At 43.7% G+C, this 16,028-nt stretch overlaps 1 protein-coding gene across 1 annotated transcript in view; it reads right to left on the bottom strand.

Moving 5' to 3' along the window:
- LOC115295538 (diphosphoinositol polyphosphate phosphohydrolase 1) overlaps positions 1–16,028 on the bottom strand; it is a 108,744-nt gene that overhangs the window by 39,542 nt on the left and 53,174 nt on the right. The window contains exon 2 of the mRNA XM_029943472.1: positions 9,510–9,620. Within this exon, the coding sequence (XP_029799332.1) occupies positions 9,510–9,620 (111 nt within the window). The remainder of the gene's footprint in view (positions 1–9,509; positions 9,621–16,028) is intronic.

The following is a 16,028-nucleotide window of genomic DNA, read 5'->3' on the forward strand; positions in this document are numbered from 1 at the left end:
TTTGGGTATGGAGTTTGGTGAGTTCCTTGTAGATTTTGGATACCAGCTCTTTATCTGATATGTCATTTGCAACTATGTTTTCCCATTCTGTCGGTTGCCTATTAGTTTTCTTGATTGTTCCCTTTGCAGTGCAGAAGCTGGAAAAGCTCTCCCTTTACTGTACTTTTATGGATACGCGTCCTTAGGAGGTCAGATAAAGATGCTTCCACGCACGAAAATGTACATCCCCGTTAGGTAAACAAAGGCTTTCCTGAATGTTTTTTTAAATCCCTGAACCACATTTCTTATTAAATTCTTTAAAAGGAATTAACTATTAAAATTAGATGTTTTAAGAGACATGATGATTCTTGCATTTTATAAGGCTGTGACCAAAGGAGCTAAAAATAATCTTCTTTCCAAGTAAAAATAAAAACTCAGTAGTACTTACAAAAACACAATCTGTCTTAAGGAAAGTGGAATCCATCATACTGCTGTATGCATAGTCTCCTCCTAGAGATCTGAATATAGTTGGCACATAATAAGCACTTATGTCTATTTGCTGTCCAACTTTTTATTTTGAAAAAGTTCAAATATATAGAAAAATTCTTTGCCTATTTTTGTACCTATTTTTAAGATACATCTGTAGCCACACATGTATCCTGTATTAATAATTCATATTCATGTAATTTTAATTTCTTAAACATTAAATCATAGATATTCAGGGCACAGTATCTAAATAAAACCTGCTTTTCAACAAATTAGGTTGATTTATGGTCTCTCTTGATTTACAGTAATTTATAGCTATATGTATTTTCTCATATTAATGTTTCTATTACACAGTGAAAAATACTGCTAAGGTTAAAACCTTTATTTGCTTTTGTCTATCATTTAGGAGACTAATAAACCAAAGTCTTTTTCAAAGAGGATGGAGCTTATCACTTTACAGTTGAAAATAATGTAAAAATCTGAAACACAGCTTATTCACTTCATTAAGAACACATCTTTTGGTTGTTTTTCAATTACGGTCCTTTAGAAAATTATTTTTAATGTTTACTTCTTTTTGAGAGACAGAGAGAGAGAGAGACAGAGCATGAGCAGTGGAGAAGCAGAGAAGAGGGAGACACAGAATCTGAAGCAGGCTCCATCCAGGTTCCAAGCTGTCAGCACAGAGCCCAACATGAGGCTCAAACCCATGAACCCTGAGATCATGACCTGAGCTGAAGTCAGACGCTTAAGCGACTGAGCCACCCAGGCACCCCGATTACGGGCTTTTTAGTATTACTGCTGCTATTGTCTTAATCCACAGGCATAGGCATGTATTATTTTGATTAACATTTTGGAAACAATTTTTAAAAATTAGTTGCCTACATTGAAAGACCAGGGGCTCTCACATGAGAATCTAGCTTTCAAGCTTCTGTTGAAACGTCAGAACCACACTGGGTCTCAATTGCCACATGACAGCCCATGGCTGGGCCGGGCAGGCACAGCCTCCTGACCAGGACGGGCTCTCCCCACACTGTTAGAGCTGCATCCACTGTCAATTGCTTGTCTATGTCCCTACAAGCTGTGACCCCTCAGGGCCCGTGGTCTATAATATGACTTTCCCACCTTTTACCTGGCATGTTAAACTGTTTAAAAATATTCTTGTGGTATGATGCTATATGTTCTGTAATTAAAGTTTGGGATTTAAAGAGAATCATATTATTTCTCTAATAAATTCTGTGATACCCTATCCCCACCTTCCATTCACAACTGTTTAGGCTGGGGCCAAAAAATAAAGGTGAACATGCAACACAGTCACACAAAGCCTTCATGTTTTTCTCCACTCCAAAGAGTCAAACACTCACGACCTTCAGGGAAAAAAAAGTTGACAAAATAGTATCGTAAATTATTCCCAAGTAGTTAGAGGCTTTTTAAAAATTGTTTCCAAAAGGTTAATGAGAGACATGAAATTCTGCTTCCCCTATTAGAGACGGTTCTGAGATGCCACACGGAGCCTCCAGGCGCTAGGACGCGTAGACTGGAGCAGCACCGTGGTTTTGCAGGGACGGGGAGGGGACACGCAGTACAAGAAGCGGGGTAAGAGGGTCTAGATTTTTTTTTTTTCCATTTTAGAGAGACAGAGCACATGGGCAGGGGAGAAGGGTAGAGGAAGAGAGAGAATCTTTTTTTCTTTTTTCTTTTTACTGCTGCTTTAGTTATTTTTGAGAGCGAGCAAGCGAGCAGGGGAGGGCAGAGAGAGGGAGACAGAGGGTCCCAAGCTGTCAGCACACAGGCCGAGTCAGGGCTCTAACTCACAAATCGTGAGATCATGACCTGAGCAGAAACCAAGAGTCGAACACTCAAATGAGCCACCCAGGTGCCCTCAAAAAGAGAGAATTTTAAGCAGGCTCCACACTCAGCACAGAGCCCTGTGTGAGGCTCAGTCTCACATTGGTGAGATCATGACCTGAGCTGAAACCAAGACCAAGCTGAATTACCCAGCCGTCCCGAGACGATACTTCTCTTTCTTTTCTTTTTTTTTTTAATGTTTTCTTTCTTTTTGAGAGAGAGAGAGAGAACGAATGAGTGGGGAGGGCAGAGAGAGGGAGGTGGAGAAGCTGAAGTGGGCTCTGCACTGACATCAGTGAGCCCAATACAGGGCTCACACTCACAAACCATGAGATTATAACCTGAGCCCAAGTCAGACTCTCAACCGACTGAGCCGCCCAGTCACCCTGACATAGAGTTTTGAAATAAAGTTCACACAGCACTGTCCGTGCTCTTATCTGAAAATACAAATGAGATCAAGAAAGGATACAAGAGATTTGGACAGGATGATGCAAGATTGGGAAGGCAAGAGATAACTACAAAGCACTTGGGCACTCCTGAAGCAACCATGATCCTTGACACCACGTTACAGCACCTACTGGCTCCAAAAAGCTTTCCCAGATGAAGGCGAATTATGTCAGACATGTGGTGAAATTTTTACTTTTTGTACAGTGTATTAAAAATATGGGAAACGACGGCAAGAGGTACAGGGAAGTAGAAGACAAGATCATTAACTAATCTAAAGGGATTTCTGAGATGGTGGGTTTGCGCGGCAAAGCAATAGGTGGTAAGAGCCAGAGGAGCGGCAGAAAAGGGTGATATTAGGACTCAAGTGAGGAAGTGAGAGAACAGCTACATTTTGTAAAGCTACAGAGGACAGAGGCCTTGTCCAGATGCAAAGCGACAGATAAAAGGAACTGGCATTTGGCCACGTATGTTGAAGTGTCGTCACTGACCACGTTTCTCTAAAGGCAGAAGGCACCCATCTTTGTCATCCTTTAAGAGGATGCAGTTGGAAGCGTGCACATATTTTTCTCCCGATTCTGTTTTCAGATGTGATACCTCTGTGATAACGCTCTTGGTGCGCCTGAGGTGAGAATGGGGAACATAACAGATGAACAGGAGACAGAACAGTCTCAGATCCGGTTTCTCTCTTGTTTTCCTGTCAGCCAAAAGGTTTACTTTTCCTTTTGAATTAGCCAGAAAGAATAGCTCTGAAAACTACACAAAGAGGTGCTTTTCTTTTTTATTACAGAGGGTGTCACACGGCGGCTCACACAAGCCTCTGTGGCCCTGGGCTAGAGCTGTGCCGTGACTGCGGCCCCTGTCCGGCCCCGGGAGAAAGCCTCCTCCTCCTCCTCGCGCCTGGATGGGTCACTGTAACAGGATTCTGACTGTAAGCAGCTAAAAAATGGAGGCCAGTTTCCAAAAGGGAATATTTTAGCCCTTTAAATGTGACTGCTAATGTTTCAAGTGCTACAGATTTATTGGTTTCTGAAATTCAGCCTATGTGCTGACATTTTTAAACTGGGTTAAACAAAGCTTCTGAAAACGCTGAGTTTACTGGTCAGTTGGCCTGACAATGCCGCAGCAGACTTAATCATTTCACGCCATCCATGTTTACATAGGGAATTCTTCTAGTAATAAAATAAATACATGTTCCATGGAAAAAACCTGATAACCTGAGAGCTAACCCAGAGAACCGCCGTGAACATTCTGGTAGACAGTCTTTCAAGGAGCACAGTATCAGAGGAGTGTGGGTGCGAGACCACACGCTCTGGATTCAAGTCTTACCCTGGGCACAATTTGCTTGGACTTCATCTCACCGAACCTGTTTTGTCTCACCTGTAAAAGTAGACAGTCACAGCTCCTGTCTCATAAAGTCTGGAGAGGATTAAATGAGGCAACAGATGCAAAATGCCAGAGCAGAGCTTGGCACATAGTGAGTTTGCAAGCCATGTTATTCGTTTTTTTCTACCCAAATAGACACACACATTTCTCTTCCACCAAATGGTGTGATGTCGTACTGTTTTAGAGTCTGTGTGGACCACTAAGGAATGTGTTACAAACATCTTCCTGTGTTAGTGAATATTTGTTTCCTACATACACAGGATCCTCCCAGTAAACTGCTGCAGGTAGTCTGAAGCACAGGCCGCCATGTTTTATAGCACATGATGTGGATGCTTGGAGCACAGCGAGAAATAAAAAATGAGCACCTGATGCCACATTGAGGCAAACACCTTCAAAATAGCCAGAAGCTGAGGAGGTCACCTGGCAGCGGTGCCCACCGGTCACCTCTGTTGAGAAGGCCGAACATGAGCTACAAGTAAGACAGGTAAGTGGTGCACACAAAGGACAACACAGAAAGTGGTAAGTGGGAGCCAGGATGCTGAGAAGGGATTAGAGAGGCGTCAGCCCCACGGAAGACAGGGGCTGGGCCACAGGGGCAGTGACCAGGCTCCTTGAGCTCTACCGCCTTCCCAGTGCCATTCCACCCGCCATGAGCGAGGCCTGCCTGTGCAACGTGACCCAGGTTTCCAGTTCTGCACGGCCTGTAGGCACTGTTCTGACACACCTGTAGGCATGTTTACCCCTGGCAGCCCAAAGAGGGCCCACCACGTATTTATGTGGCGGCTCTTGTAGTCACGTCAATAACTGTTGTGAAGCACCTGCTGTGTGTTAAGAAGCACCTCGGACTGAACTGTGAGCAAACAAGAATGGCATGTGACTACACAGAACGTAAAGCCTAGCACAGGACACAATTAAACAAGCAAGATCAAGAAAGCCCGATAAACACCACTAGGAATGCTAGGAAGTACGGCCTGCACTGGAAACACACAGGAAGAAGACTGAGTCTACAGGGAGGAATCATAAACACTTGATGGGGGAAATAGCCTTCACGCTGAAGGACACAGTTAGCCACACGTGCCGGATGCACGTGTTCACTCAATACCCATTCCCACCCGATGTGGACTCCACGACACCAGGCTTTTGAAGTTACACTCCTTTTTCTTTTTAAGTTTATTTATTTATTTTTCAAGAGAGAGAAAAAGAATGAGTACGGGGAGGTGCGGGGGAGAGAATCCCAAGCAGACTCCTCCACACCACCAGTGCAGAGCCCAGTGTGGGGCTCAAACCCATGAACTTGAGATCATGCCTAAGCCAAAACTAAGTGTCGATGCTTAACCAACTGAGCCACCCAGGAGCCCAAAAGTTATAGCCTGGACAGAACAGTGGACTGAATCAGCATTCTCTACCAGGCCACCAAAGAGTCGTGGCCTCCCATAACAGGAAGGGCCTGGTTTCTTTGGTGGGTAAGCATCTCTTTTTCTTTCTTTATTTTTATGTTTATTTTTGAGAGCAAGCAAGCAAGCCAGCACAAGCAGGGGAAGGGCAGAGAGAGAGAACCCAAGCAGACTTCACAGCAGGGCTTGATCTCATGAATTGTGAGATTATGACCTGCACAAAAATCAACAGCTGGACACTTAATCAACTGAGCCACCCTGCCTTGATGCAGTGCTGGAAATATTTAGAATGAAATATAGAAATGTTTAAAAGAGGGGCGCCTGGGTGGCTCAGGCAGTTAAGGCTCCGACTGGTTCAGGCCATGACCTCCCAGTTTGTGGGTTCAAGCCCGGTGTTGGGCTCTGTGCTAACCAGCTCAGAGCCCAGAGCCTGCTTTGGATTCTGTGTCTCCCTCTCACTCTGATTCTCCCCTGCTTGTGCTGTCTTTCTCACTCCCTCTCTCTTGCTCTCTCAAAAATAAACATTAAAAAAAACCTTTTTATTAAAAAGGAATAAAAAGGAAGAAATGTTTAAGAGAACCAAAACCATAATCTATTTCTATATTAAGAAGACGACCAGGGCATCCTGATTTCAGCTCAGGTGATGATCTTATGGTTCATGGGATCAAGCCTGCATCGGACTCTGTGATTAGAGGGCGGAGGCTGCTTGAGACCGTCTCTCTCTCAAAATAAATAATCAAAATAAAAGGAGATTAGACATATTTTATGATTTTGTAATGTGTAAAAGAATTTGGCCTAGGGTGCCTGGCTGGCTCAGCCACAGAGCATGTGACTCTTGATCTTGCAGTCATGAGTTTGAGCCTCAAGTTGGGCATAGAGATTACTTTAAAAAACAAACAAACAAGAACTTGGCCTATTAGATTGGAATCACAATTTTGAAAGTATAGTTGAATTTCTTTCTGACTTGTGTTTTTAAGTTGAAAAATCTTAATAAGTTTACATATATTATGGGAATAAAGAATTTAAGACCCATCTCATTTGTAAGTTTAATATAGGAGATTAACAGAACTTTAGTTGAAGAGCTTCATCAGTTTTTTTTTCAAGTCAGATAACTGAAGTTCTTTAGAAAGCAGTAAAATATATTTAACTGTATAAAACCAATTTGCAACATCTGAAGATCTTCAATTAACTGGTCTAAATATTATCTATAAGTGACTAGTAAAATCTCCTGTTTATACAGAGAACAGTCAGAGCTATAAGCATTATGAAAAAAAAAAAACACCTAAGCTTTTGAATGTGTATTTTACAAAAGTCATAACATTTTGAAACCTAAATAAACTCCCTGAATAGCAATTTCTGCTTATAAAAGCTACCTTTCAAGGGCAATTAAAAAAAAATCTATCTACATCCTCTCTGATCCCAAGTCTTGTACTCGGTTGATGGATGTGGAATTGGAAAAACCATCACCTAGATTTTATTTTGATAGAAGCCACTGAAATGTTTGTCTTTCTAATGACATATATCATAAATGTTTACTGTTTGTGCAAACATGATTTATTCGGTACCATATTTCAAAGCTGCGGGCAGTTCACAGGCATTCTCTCTCAGTAATGCTGGAATAATGTATATGGTGTGGCAGGACCCCCCCTCTGACAGGAGGGGGAAATTTGCTCAGAGTCAAGCAGGGCTTAATGTCAAGCTCAGGATTCTGTCCAGCAGGAGGGAGGGGGGTCCTGAACAAACAAGGATGCGATTCATTGTCAGTGCTGCACCTTTACCTTCTTGAATCACAAGCATTCTGCCACCTTCTTCGCTGCAGCCTCCCTCTCACCAACTCAGGCGCAAGGGATGGCATTTTCCAGGAAATAAAGATGAGCGGGACGCGCCACACCCTTCCTGCCCCTCACTGCATCCCTCCTGCAGTCACCTAGTTCTCTCCATCTTCACTGCACATGGATGATCAGGGATGACTCAACCCTTACTCTCAAAATCAAACAACAATAGTAACAGCAATTAATATGAGCTCTACAGAGAGAGACGCTAAATCCAAATGTGCTCCACAAAGGTACGGCTGTCCGATCCCCTCCCGCCCCCCCCAACTCCTAAAACCAAGTAGCAAGTTTGGCACAGTCTCTGAACTTTTTCCTTTCTCTCTATTCTAGAATCCTCTCTCTGTTTCAGGTTTTCCAAACACTTTTTTTCTTTTTTTTTAGTGTTTTATTTATTTTGAGACAGAGAAAGACACAGTGTGAGCAGGGGAGGGTCAGAGAGAGAGGGAGACACAGACTCTGAATCAGGCTCTAGGCTCTGAGCTGTCAGCACAGAGCCTGACATAGGGCTTGAACCAACAAACGTGAGATCATGACCTGAGCCGAAGTCAGAGGCTTAACCAACTGAGCCACCCAGGCTCCCCAAACACTTTTCTTAATCTGCAACTGCCTTGGAAGCTCTTTCAGGCGTCACTTTTGCTTTACGTGTCTTGGAACCTATAGGCGCCAATCGATCTGAATTAAAAGTGGGCAGCTTAGGTCCACCAACTGGTCCTGCCACACTTATTGGACAGTCAAGCCTCTGAGATCTTCCAGAAAGGGCCAGGCAAAGATGTGCCACCCAGCAGCAGAGGAGGGCAGAGTACAACAGAATCACATCTGCTCCTCCAGGCCACCCTGCATTCCCTATTATCCCAAGTCTGACAAGAAAGGGGGACACCAATTCTTAACTACTGTGAGCATGCCCTCCCCCGCATTCTCTCTGAAAATGTCTAATATCATCTAATACCATCTGGGGGCACCTCTCCAGGACTTCTCCTGTTTCATCCATTATTCCACCTGTCACGGAAGCACGTATTAATTACTGTCCATTCACCTGCCTGTGTATTAGGCCCAGGAAGGGAGGATTTAAACTACAATACACACTCTTTACTCCCAGAGATTACAGTCTCATTATGGACACCAGACACATGATAAAGTGAGAGGCACATGAGCCAACACAAGTCTGTAGGAGTTTCAGAGTGAGCAAAGGCTCCTTGAGTATTCCAAGAGTAAGACTGGTCTCAGAGGACCAGCATGGGCTGAACCCCAAGGAACTGTAAGATTTAGACTTGTTCTTAGTGCTATTTTATATTTCCTTAGAATCAGTTTTAAATACCTCTGGAACAAAGAAACAGATCTAAAAAGCACCATCAATGTGGCCAGGGCAAGTAAATGGGGGTGATAAAACTTGCACCACCAAGTTAGGAGTCTTAAGTAAAATCACATAAGCAGAGCACAGCGTGGTGTCCCCACAACAGGCTATAGAGGAATGTCAGTTCCTTCCTCCTGGCTTTGAACTGCAATCTCTTTCTTAAGTTTCCTCAAAGTAAGGGAACTAAGGGTCCAAGACTTTACTTCTTCCGACTACTTATTCTAGAGTATCTAATAAGATATGCTGGGTGTGGCCCAGGAATTCAGTACAGACATGCAGAATGTCATGGGACTGACTAACCAAGAAGATGCTACTATCTCTAATGGCACTATTAACAACAGCTTCTGGCTGACAGAACTGCTGCTTTAGCCACTGCCCTAAGGCCAGGACCCAGGAAGCACAGGAGAACAAGGGCCACCGCCACCTCAGCTGACGCTTAATGAGAATCAGCCATTTCTATCAATACTGCCTGTTCCTCTGATTTCTTAGGGCTGATGAGCTATTTGTTCTTGATCCTCTGCCACAGGTGACAGAGGCGATGTTAAAAGAGCTACATGGGAAATCACAAAAGACTGTCTGGAATAATTAGAGACAGTCACCACTAGAGCCCTCTCCTTGCAGAGAGTGCCTGATAAACAGGACATGAAGGAAGCACACGGTAACTGTCAAGTGCCTTCTTTCTGGGAGCTTGGGTGGGTTTAGTCCGTGACTGGTGACAGAGGAAAGGACTATACAGACATGACAGATGCAGGATGACAAGGTACTGCTGTGCCCTTTCTTCTCAACACTCACCTCCTCGCAGACTTCACGGACTGCCGCCACGCTCGGCTCCTCCTCGGGCTCCATGCCTCCCCCAGGGACAATCCATCGGTCTGGATGGCGACTACTGCTCACGAGTAGCACCTGAAAGTCACAGAGGTCACACGGGCAGTTAAAAACAAAAAAGACACATTTGTACAAACTCAGACTCTTAAATGCCACGGAAGTCTAAGACCTATTTCTTGTCACTTCTTGTAAGGGAGCTTTCATTTCTATTGGAAAAAGTAGACCATCCGCCTTGTAGACACAGAAAGGCATCTGAACACATGGCCCCTGGGTGGAGTCACTGCGTCACAGTGTCAGTCACGCGTCCTATCTATCCTCTTCTTTGCTCCTTTCTCTACAGCCCTTTGAACCCAGAGCTGAGGAGAACAGGGCGGTGGAAAGTCACGGATGAGCCTGTGAGCACTGTGAAGGGCTGACCGGAAGGAAAGCAGTCCTCAGCCCCAGCTGGCACCACTGTCCCAACACCTTCCCTCCCAGGTCCTCACTCCTGTGCGTCCCAGCCCCTGGCCCATCACCACCCCAAGCTCTAGGTGTGTCCTGAGACCCCAACTGCCTCATTTATATGTCAGGTTGAAAAACCTTATCATGCTTTCAGCTGAGAGAAAAGTGGAATACTTTTAACTAAAAATTTTAAGAAATGAGAAGAAAACCAACCAAATATACACAGAAAATACTGATACAGACTACAGTATTTTTTAAAAACATTTATTTATTTTTGAGAGACACAGATCATGAGTAGGGGGGCAGAGAGAGAGGGAGACAGAATCTGAGCAGGCTCCAGGCTCTGAGCTGCCAGCACAGAGCCCGATGTGACCAACTATGAGATCATGACCTGAGCCGAAGTTGGACACGCAACCAACTGAGCCACCCAGGCACCCCTAGACTACAGTATTCTTAATTCAAAATTAACTGCATTCAAATCATGGCTGAAATAAAATCTAGGGTTTCCCCATTTCCTTTTCCTTACCCTTCTCTAGGACACGAGCTAAACAGTTAGCTGGACTCCTCCTTTGGAAGTAGAACTGGATTGGCATTACTTCTAAAAGTAAGGGAATCCTCTACTGCTCCCCAAACCATCACTTTCTGATGCTGTCTTGGCGTCCAGTCCTATTCCCAGCATGCTCCCCGTGAACTTCACTTCCACTCTGCAGTGTTCTGTTACCTGAACGCAAATGCTTCATCCTCCACAGTCCTTACAGATTCCACCACGGACTTGTGGCGACCTACCTTCGAGGCTTTTCCCCTTTCTCTTGACGGGTCTTCAACTCTCTGGGCCCTTGGAAATGCTACCTTTTTCTGCATGTCATAACAGAGTCCCCGGGTGCTCCTCTGTAAAATCTGTGATCTGCTGACGCAGAGGAGGCATGGAGTAAGGAGGAAGTCCACGAATCCATACACAGCAAAATAGCATCCACAGGGGGAGACAGAAAACCTGTCTTTAAATTTACAGGTACTATTTTATTTGTTAAGTGTACTTAGGTTCTGCTTTGCATAAGGCAGAGTAATTTAAAATCATATGAAACCCACAGTAATTTTTGGGTGATGTGTGTAAATGTGCAATCTAAGGGATGCTAAAAGTAAACATGGAGGTCCTATGAAATTTTGTATGTTTTTTTTAATGTTTATTTTTGAGAGAGCGAGCACAAGCAGGGGAAGGGCAGAAAGAGAAGGAGATAGAGGATCCCTAAGCGGGCTTTGCACTGACAGCAGAGAGCCCAATGCAGGGCTCCAACTCATGGATCATAAGATGAGGACCTGAGCTGAAATTGGATGCTTACCTGACTGAGCCACCCAGGCATCCCTGAAATTTTGTTTTTAAAATAAGAGTACTCCCACCTCATACCATATACAAAAATTAACTCAAAATAGACCAATAATATAGATGTTAAGAGCTAAAACTTAAAAAAGCAATAAATCTGGGATGCCTCACTCGGTAGAATGTGTGACTCTTGACCTTGGGTCATGCATTTGATCCTCACACTAGGGATGGAGTTCACTTAAAAAACAAATAATAAATAAAATGGCAATAAATCTTCACGACTTTGAATTTGGCAAGATATGCCAATTCTTAGACATGACACCAAAAGTATGAACAACTAAACTTAGATAAATTGGACTTCATCAAAATTAGAACCTCCTGTGCAACAAAGGACATTACCAAGAATATGAAAAAATGACTTACAGAATGGGAGGGTATATTTGCGAATCATCTATTTGATCCTAGTCTGATATCCAAAATATAAATACATAAAAATATAAAAACTCTTACAACAAAAAGACCAGCAACATTTCTCCAAAGAATATCTACAAAGAGCCAAGAAGAACACAAAAAGATGCTCAACATCATTAGTCACTAGGAAAGTGCAAGGTAAAACCACCATGAGATGCTACTTCACACCCACAAGAATGGCTATAATTTATAAAATAACAAGAACTGGCAAGTTCAGGCACTGTGGCAAGTTTGGTGGTTCCTTAAAGGTTAAATAAAAAATTACCGTAAGACTTAGGCAATTCTACTCCTAGGTATATACCCAAAAGAACTAAAAACAGGCACTCAAATATTTACACACAAATGTTCACAGCAGCCTTGGTCACGGTAGCCAAGAACTAGAAACAACTTAAATACCCATCAGTGAATGAGTGGGTAACAGCACGTGGCATTCACACACACAGGAGTATTATTCTGCCGTAAGAAAGAATGAAGTGCTGACATATGCTACACAGAGGATGAACTGTCAAAATATCATGCGAGGGGCGCCTGGGTGGCTCAGTCAGTTAAGCCTCCGACTGCGACTCAGGTCATGATCTCACGTTCGTGAGTTCGAGCCCCATGTCAGGCTCTGTGCTGATAAGCTCAGGGCCTGGAGCCTGCTTCCGATTCTGTGTCTCCCTCTCTCTGCCCCTCCCCCTCTCATGCTCTGCCTCTCTCTCTCTATCAAAAATAAATAAAACATTTAAAAAAAAAATCATGCGAAAAGAAAGCCAGACTCAAAAGATCACATACTGTAAGATTCCACTCATACGAGGGGCGCCTGGATGACTCAGTCAGTTAATAAGCATTTGACTTTGGCTCAGGTCATGATCTCATAGTTCATGTGTTCGAGCCCCACATCAAGATCTCTGTTGTCAGCACAGAGCCTGCTTCAGATACACTGTCCCCTTCGCTCTCTGCCCCTCCCCCACTTCTCTCTCTCCCTCTCTCTCTCTCTCAAAAGTAAATAAACACGTAAAAAAAAAAGATTCCACTCATGAAATATGCAGAACAGGTAAATTCAGAGAGAGAGAGAAGGCAACCTGGTGGCTGCCAGGGACTGGGGAAAGGCAAGAGTGGAGAGCGACTGTCAGTGAGCACAGGATTGTATTTGGGGTGACCAGAGTATTTTGAAACTATACAGAGGTTGCTAACTGCCACTGGATTAGTGGCACTAAATGCCACTGACTCATTCACTTGAAATGGTTACTGTCATGTTACACAAACTTCATCTCAATAAAATGAGACCTGTTTGACGATCACAGTAACGTTTTCAAAGCTAAGTTTAGGAGTCCATGCCACTACTTCTCCCTCAGAGCCGACACTCCAGGGAACTGGCCTTCCAAGAGGTGATCCTGAGTTTTAGATACTATTACATTATAAACCTGAAATAATACACTATTTCCATAAAAGAAAAAGGCAGGGGGCACCTGGGTAGCTCAATTTGTTAAGTGTCTGACTCTTGATTTTGGCTGAGGTCGTGAGCTCATGGCTGTGGGGATGAGCCCTGCATTCAGCTCTGTGCTGACAGTGGGGAGCCTGCTTGGGATTCTTTCTTTCTCTCTCTCTCTCTCTCTCTCTGTTCCTCCCCCATTCATACTGTCTCTCTCTCTCTCTCAAAAAAAAGGTGGGGCAATCACTGCCACACTCTAATTGTGGCAAATCTTGTATTTTAAAAAATTCCTTATCAAAATAAAAATAAGCCCAAACACAATCATGTTCATTAAGTTAAAAAGTTTTCTTAAAAAGTCCTCCCAAGACTCTCTTGATATTGGCATTTTAATCACACCAATCCAATCTGCAAGGAAAACTCAAGAAAATGTAGAACATGAGTTAATCTTTTGCTGACTTGTTATACAAACAACATGTAGTCTTTCTTCCTAGAGTTCTCCCACACTTGCTGGCAAAGTGTTAACGTAGCCATTCTAAACCTAAGCATTTGCTGGAAAGGCTGGCTAGCGCCAGCCAATTAGGTTATAGTCCAAATGAAAGACCTTTATGAGGACAATACGAAGCTAAAAGAAAGGAAACCTCTAACATAAGGTATAATTTCATTTCTAAATTTCAATCGATGTGAAATATTGCTTTGCACATTCAAAGCCTGGCTGCATGAGGTCAGACGATGTATAATACTGACACTAGGAAAAATAAGCCTCATTACTTTGTAGTCACACTTCAAAGCAAACACCATTACCAGTAAACATCTCCTCTCTAAGTTTCCTTGACAACCCACTGAAAAACAAAACATCTTTCCTTTAGCCAGAGGCTCTACTCCTTCCTATCTTATAAAACACTAAGTGGGCTTTCTGGTCAGTAAATTCTGATTCTGAAGCTTGATTTTTAAACATAAAATTATCGGAAAAGAAATTAAATGGCAAAGCTCCCAAATCTGAAAATGACATACTAAGGAAAACAACCACAGAATTTGTTATTTACTCAACAAACATCATTAAGCATCATTATAAACCAGGAATGGCAGTTGCAGAGATTAAAACCTCTGCAATTTTAAGGCAGATCAAAGTAGGGGACTGGACAACCAAGTATTAGACCTTCCATGACACTCTTAGCACCAAGACAGGTGATATCAGTGCAGAGATAGCTGAACGCACCCACACAATATATCCGCCCATACATGAACAGAATGCAGCTAGCCCCAAAGAGCAGGGAGAGACCACGGGGGGGGGGGGGGGGGGGGGGGGGGGGGGGGGGGGGGGGGGGGGGGGGGTGAGGATAAGTTGTTATCCACGTGAACACAGAGGAAAATCATTATATTGATAGGGACACAGGAGTACAATGAAAGACTAAAGAAATCCATGGGAATAATAAACCTAATGGGGGAAGATTTATATAAAGGGCTTAAGCTTGGAACAGTAATGTTTTATTTCTTAAGGTTCTTAAATTGCTTTAATAATGCTTAATCCAGGGGCGCCTGGGTGGCTCAGTTGGTTAAGCGTCCGTCGGCTCAGGTCATGATCTCACAATTCGTAGGTTCGAGCCTCGTGTCGGGCTCTGTGCTGATAGTTAGCTCAGAGCCTGTAACCTGCTTCGGATTCTGTGTCTCCCTCTCTCTCTGACCCTCCCTGCTCATGCTGTCTTTCTCTCTCTCTCAAAAATAAGTAAAAAACATTAAAAAATTTAAAAAAAAATGCTTAATCCAGGGACACCTGGATGGCTCAGTTGGTTAAACGTCCAATCTTGGTTTTGGCTTGGGTCATGATCTCACGGCTTTGTGGGTCTGAGCCCCACATCAAGCTCTGTGCTGGCAGCTTGGAGCCTGCTTGGGATGGATTCTCTCTCTCTCTGTCCATCTCCCCCAACATGTACCGCTTCTGTCTCTCTCAAAATAAATAAACTAACTTAAAAAAAGTAATGCTTAATACAACTTTTCAAAAGAATATAAAAGAAAGCCCCCTACTCAGGAAAGGAGTACCTAGTAAAGAGAGGAAAGGGAAAAAAAAAGAAAGAAAAAGAGGAGTAACACAGGGTGAGGAGTGCTTTGGTTGAGGTAATCACAGGATATCACAACGACACGGAAAAGCAGCACCTAATCCAGGCTGGGGAGAGGACAGCAGAGGGATGGCAAGGGAAGGTTTCTTAAAGGAAGTGACTTGAGTGAAATCCAAGCTCAAAAAGGACATTGATTCGACAAAAATCAGAAGCCTGCTGTGTGCCCACATGTTTAGGACACAAAAGCAAGGCAGATAACAACCCGAGCTCTTGAGAAGTTTGAAGTCCAGTGGATGAGACCAAGCAGAAGTGAGGTACCGATACTTCAGTGCCTGGAGCAGAGACCATCACACTCGCCAGATATTTCATATGTTCTTGTCTATGGTATTCCAAGCCCCCTTGCTATGAGAAGGGGCCATCTGATTAGTCCTGGCTAGTGAAATGTGAGCAGAAGGGACACATGTCACTTATGCGCTGAGCAGGGAGAGGCCCACTCAGTGTCTCTCTTCCTCTGTCCCAGTGTCCAGGAGCACGGTGAGTTCCAGCGGGTGTAGCTAGAAGCCGGGCTCTCTGAATGGAAGGGTTCCTATGTAGAGCAAAGCCGCCAAAAACCCGGGAATACAACTGTGCTGTGTTAAAACAATGAGATTTCAGGGTAAACTTGTTACTGCATCATAACCTAGTCAATCCTGATTAACAGTGTGAGAGGTCAGTGAAATGTCTAAGGATCGATTCTGTTGACTGCCTCAAACCCCAGCCTTAAGCGCAGAGCTTGACCTGTATTAGTG

Source organism: Suricata suricatta, chromosome 7 (assembly GCF_006229205.1).
Source record: "Suricata suricatta isolate VVHF042 chromosome 7, meerkat_22Aug2017_6uvM2_HiC, whole genome shotgun sequence".
Classification (NCBI taxonomy): Eukaryota; Metazoa; Chordata; class Mammalia; order Carnivora; family Herpestidae; genus Suricata; species Suricata suricatta.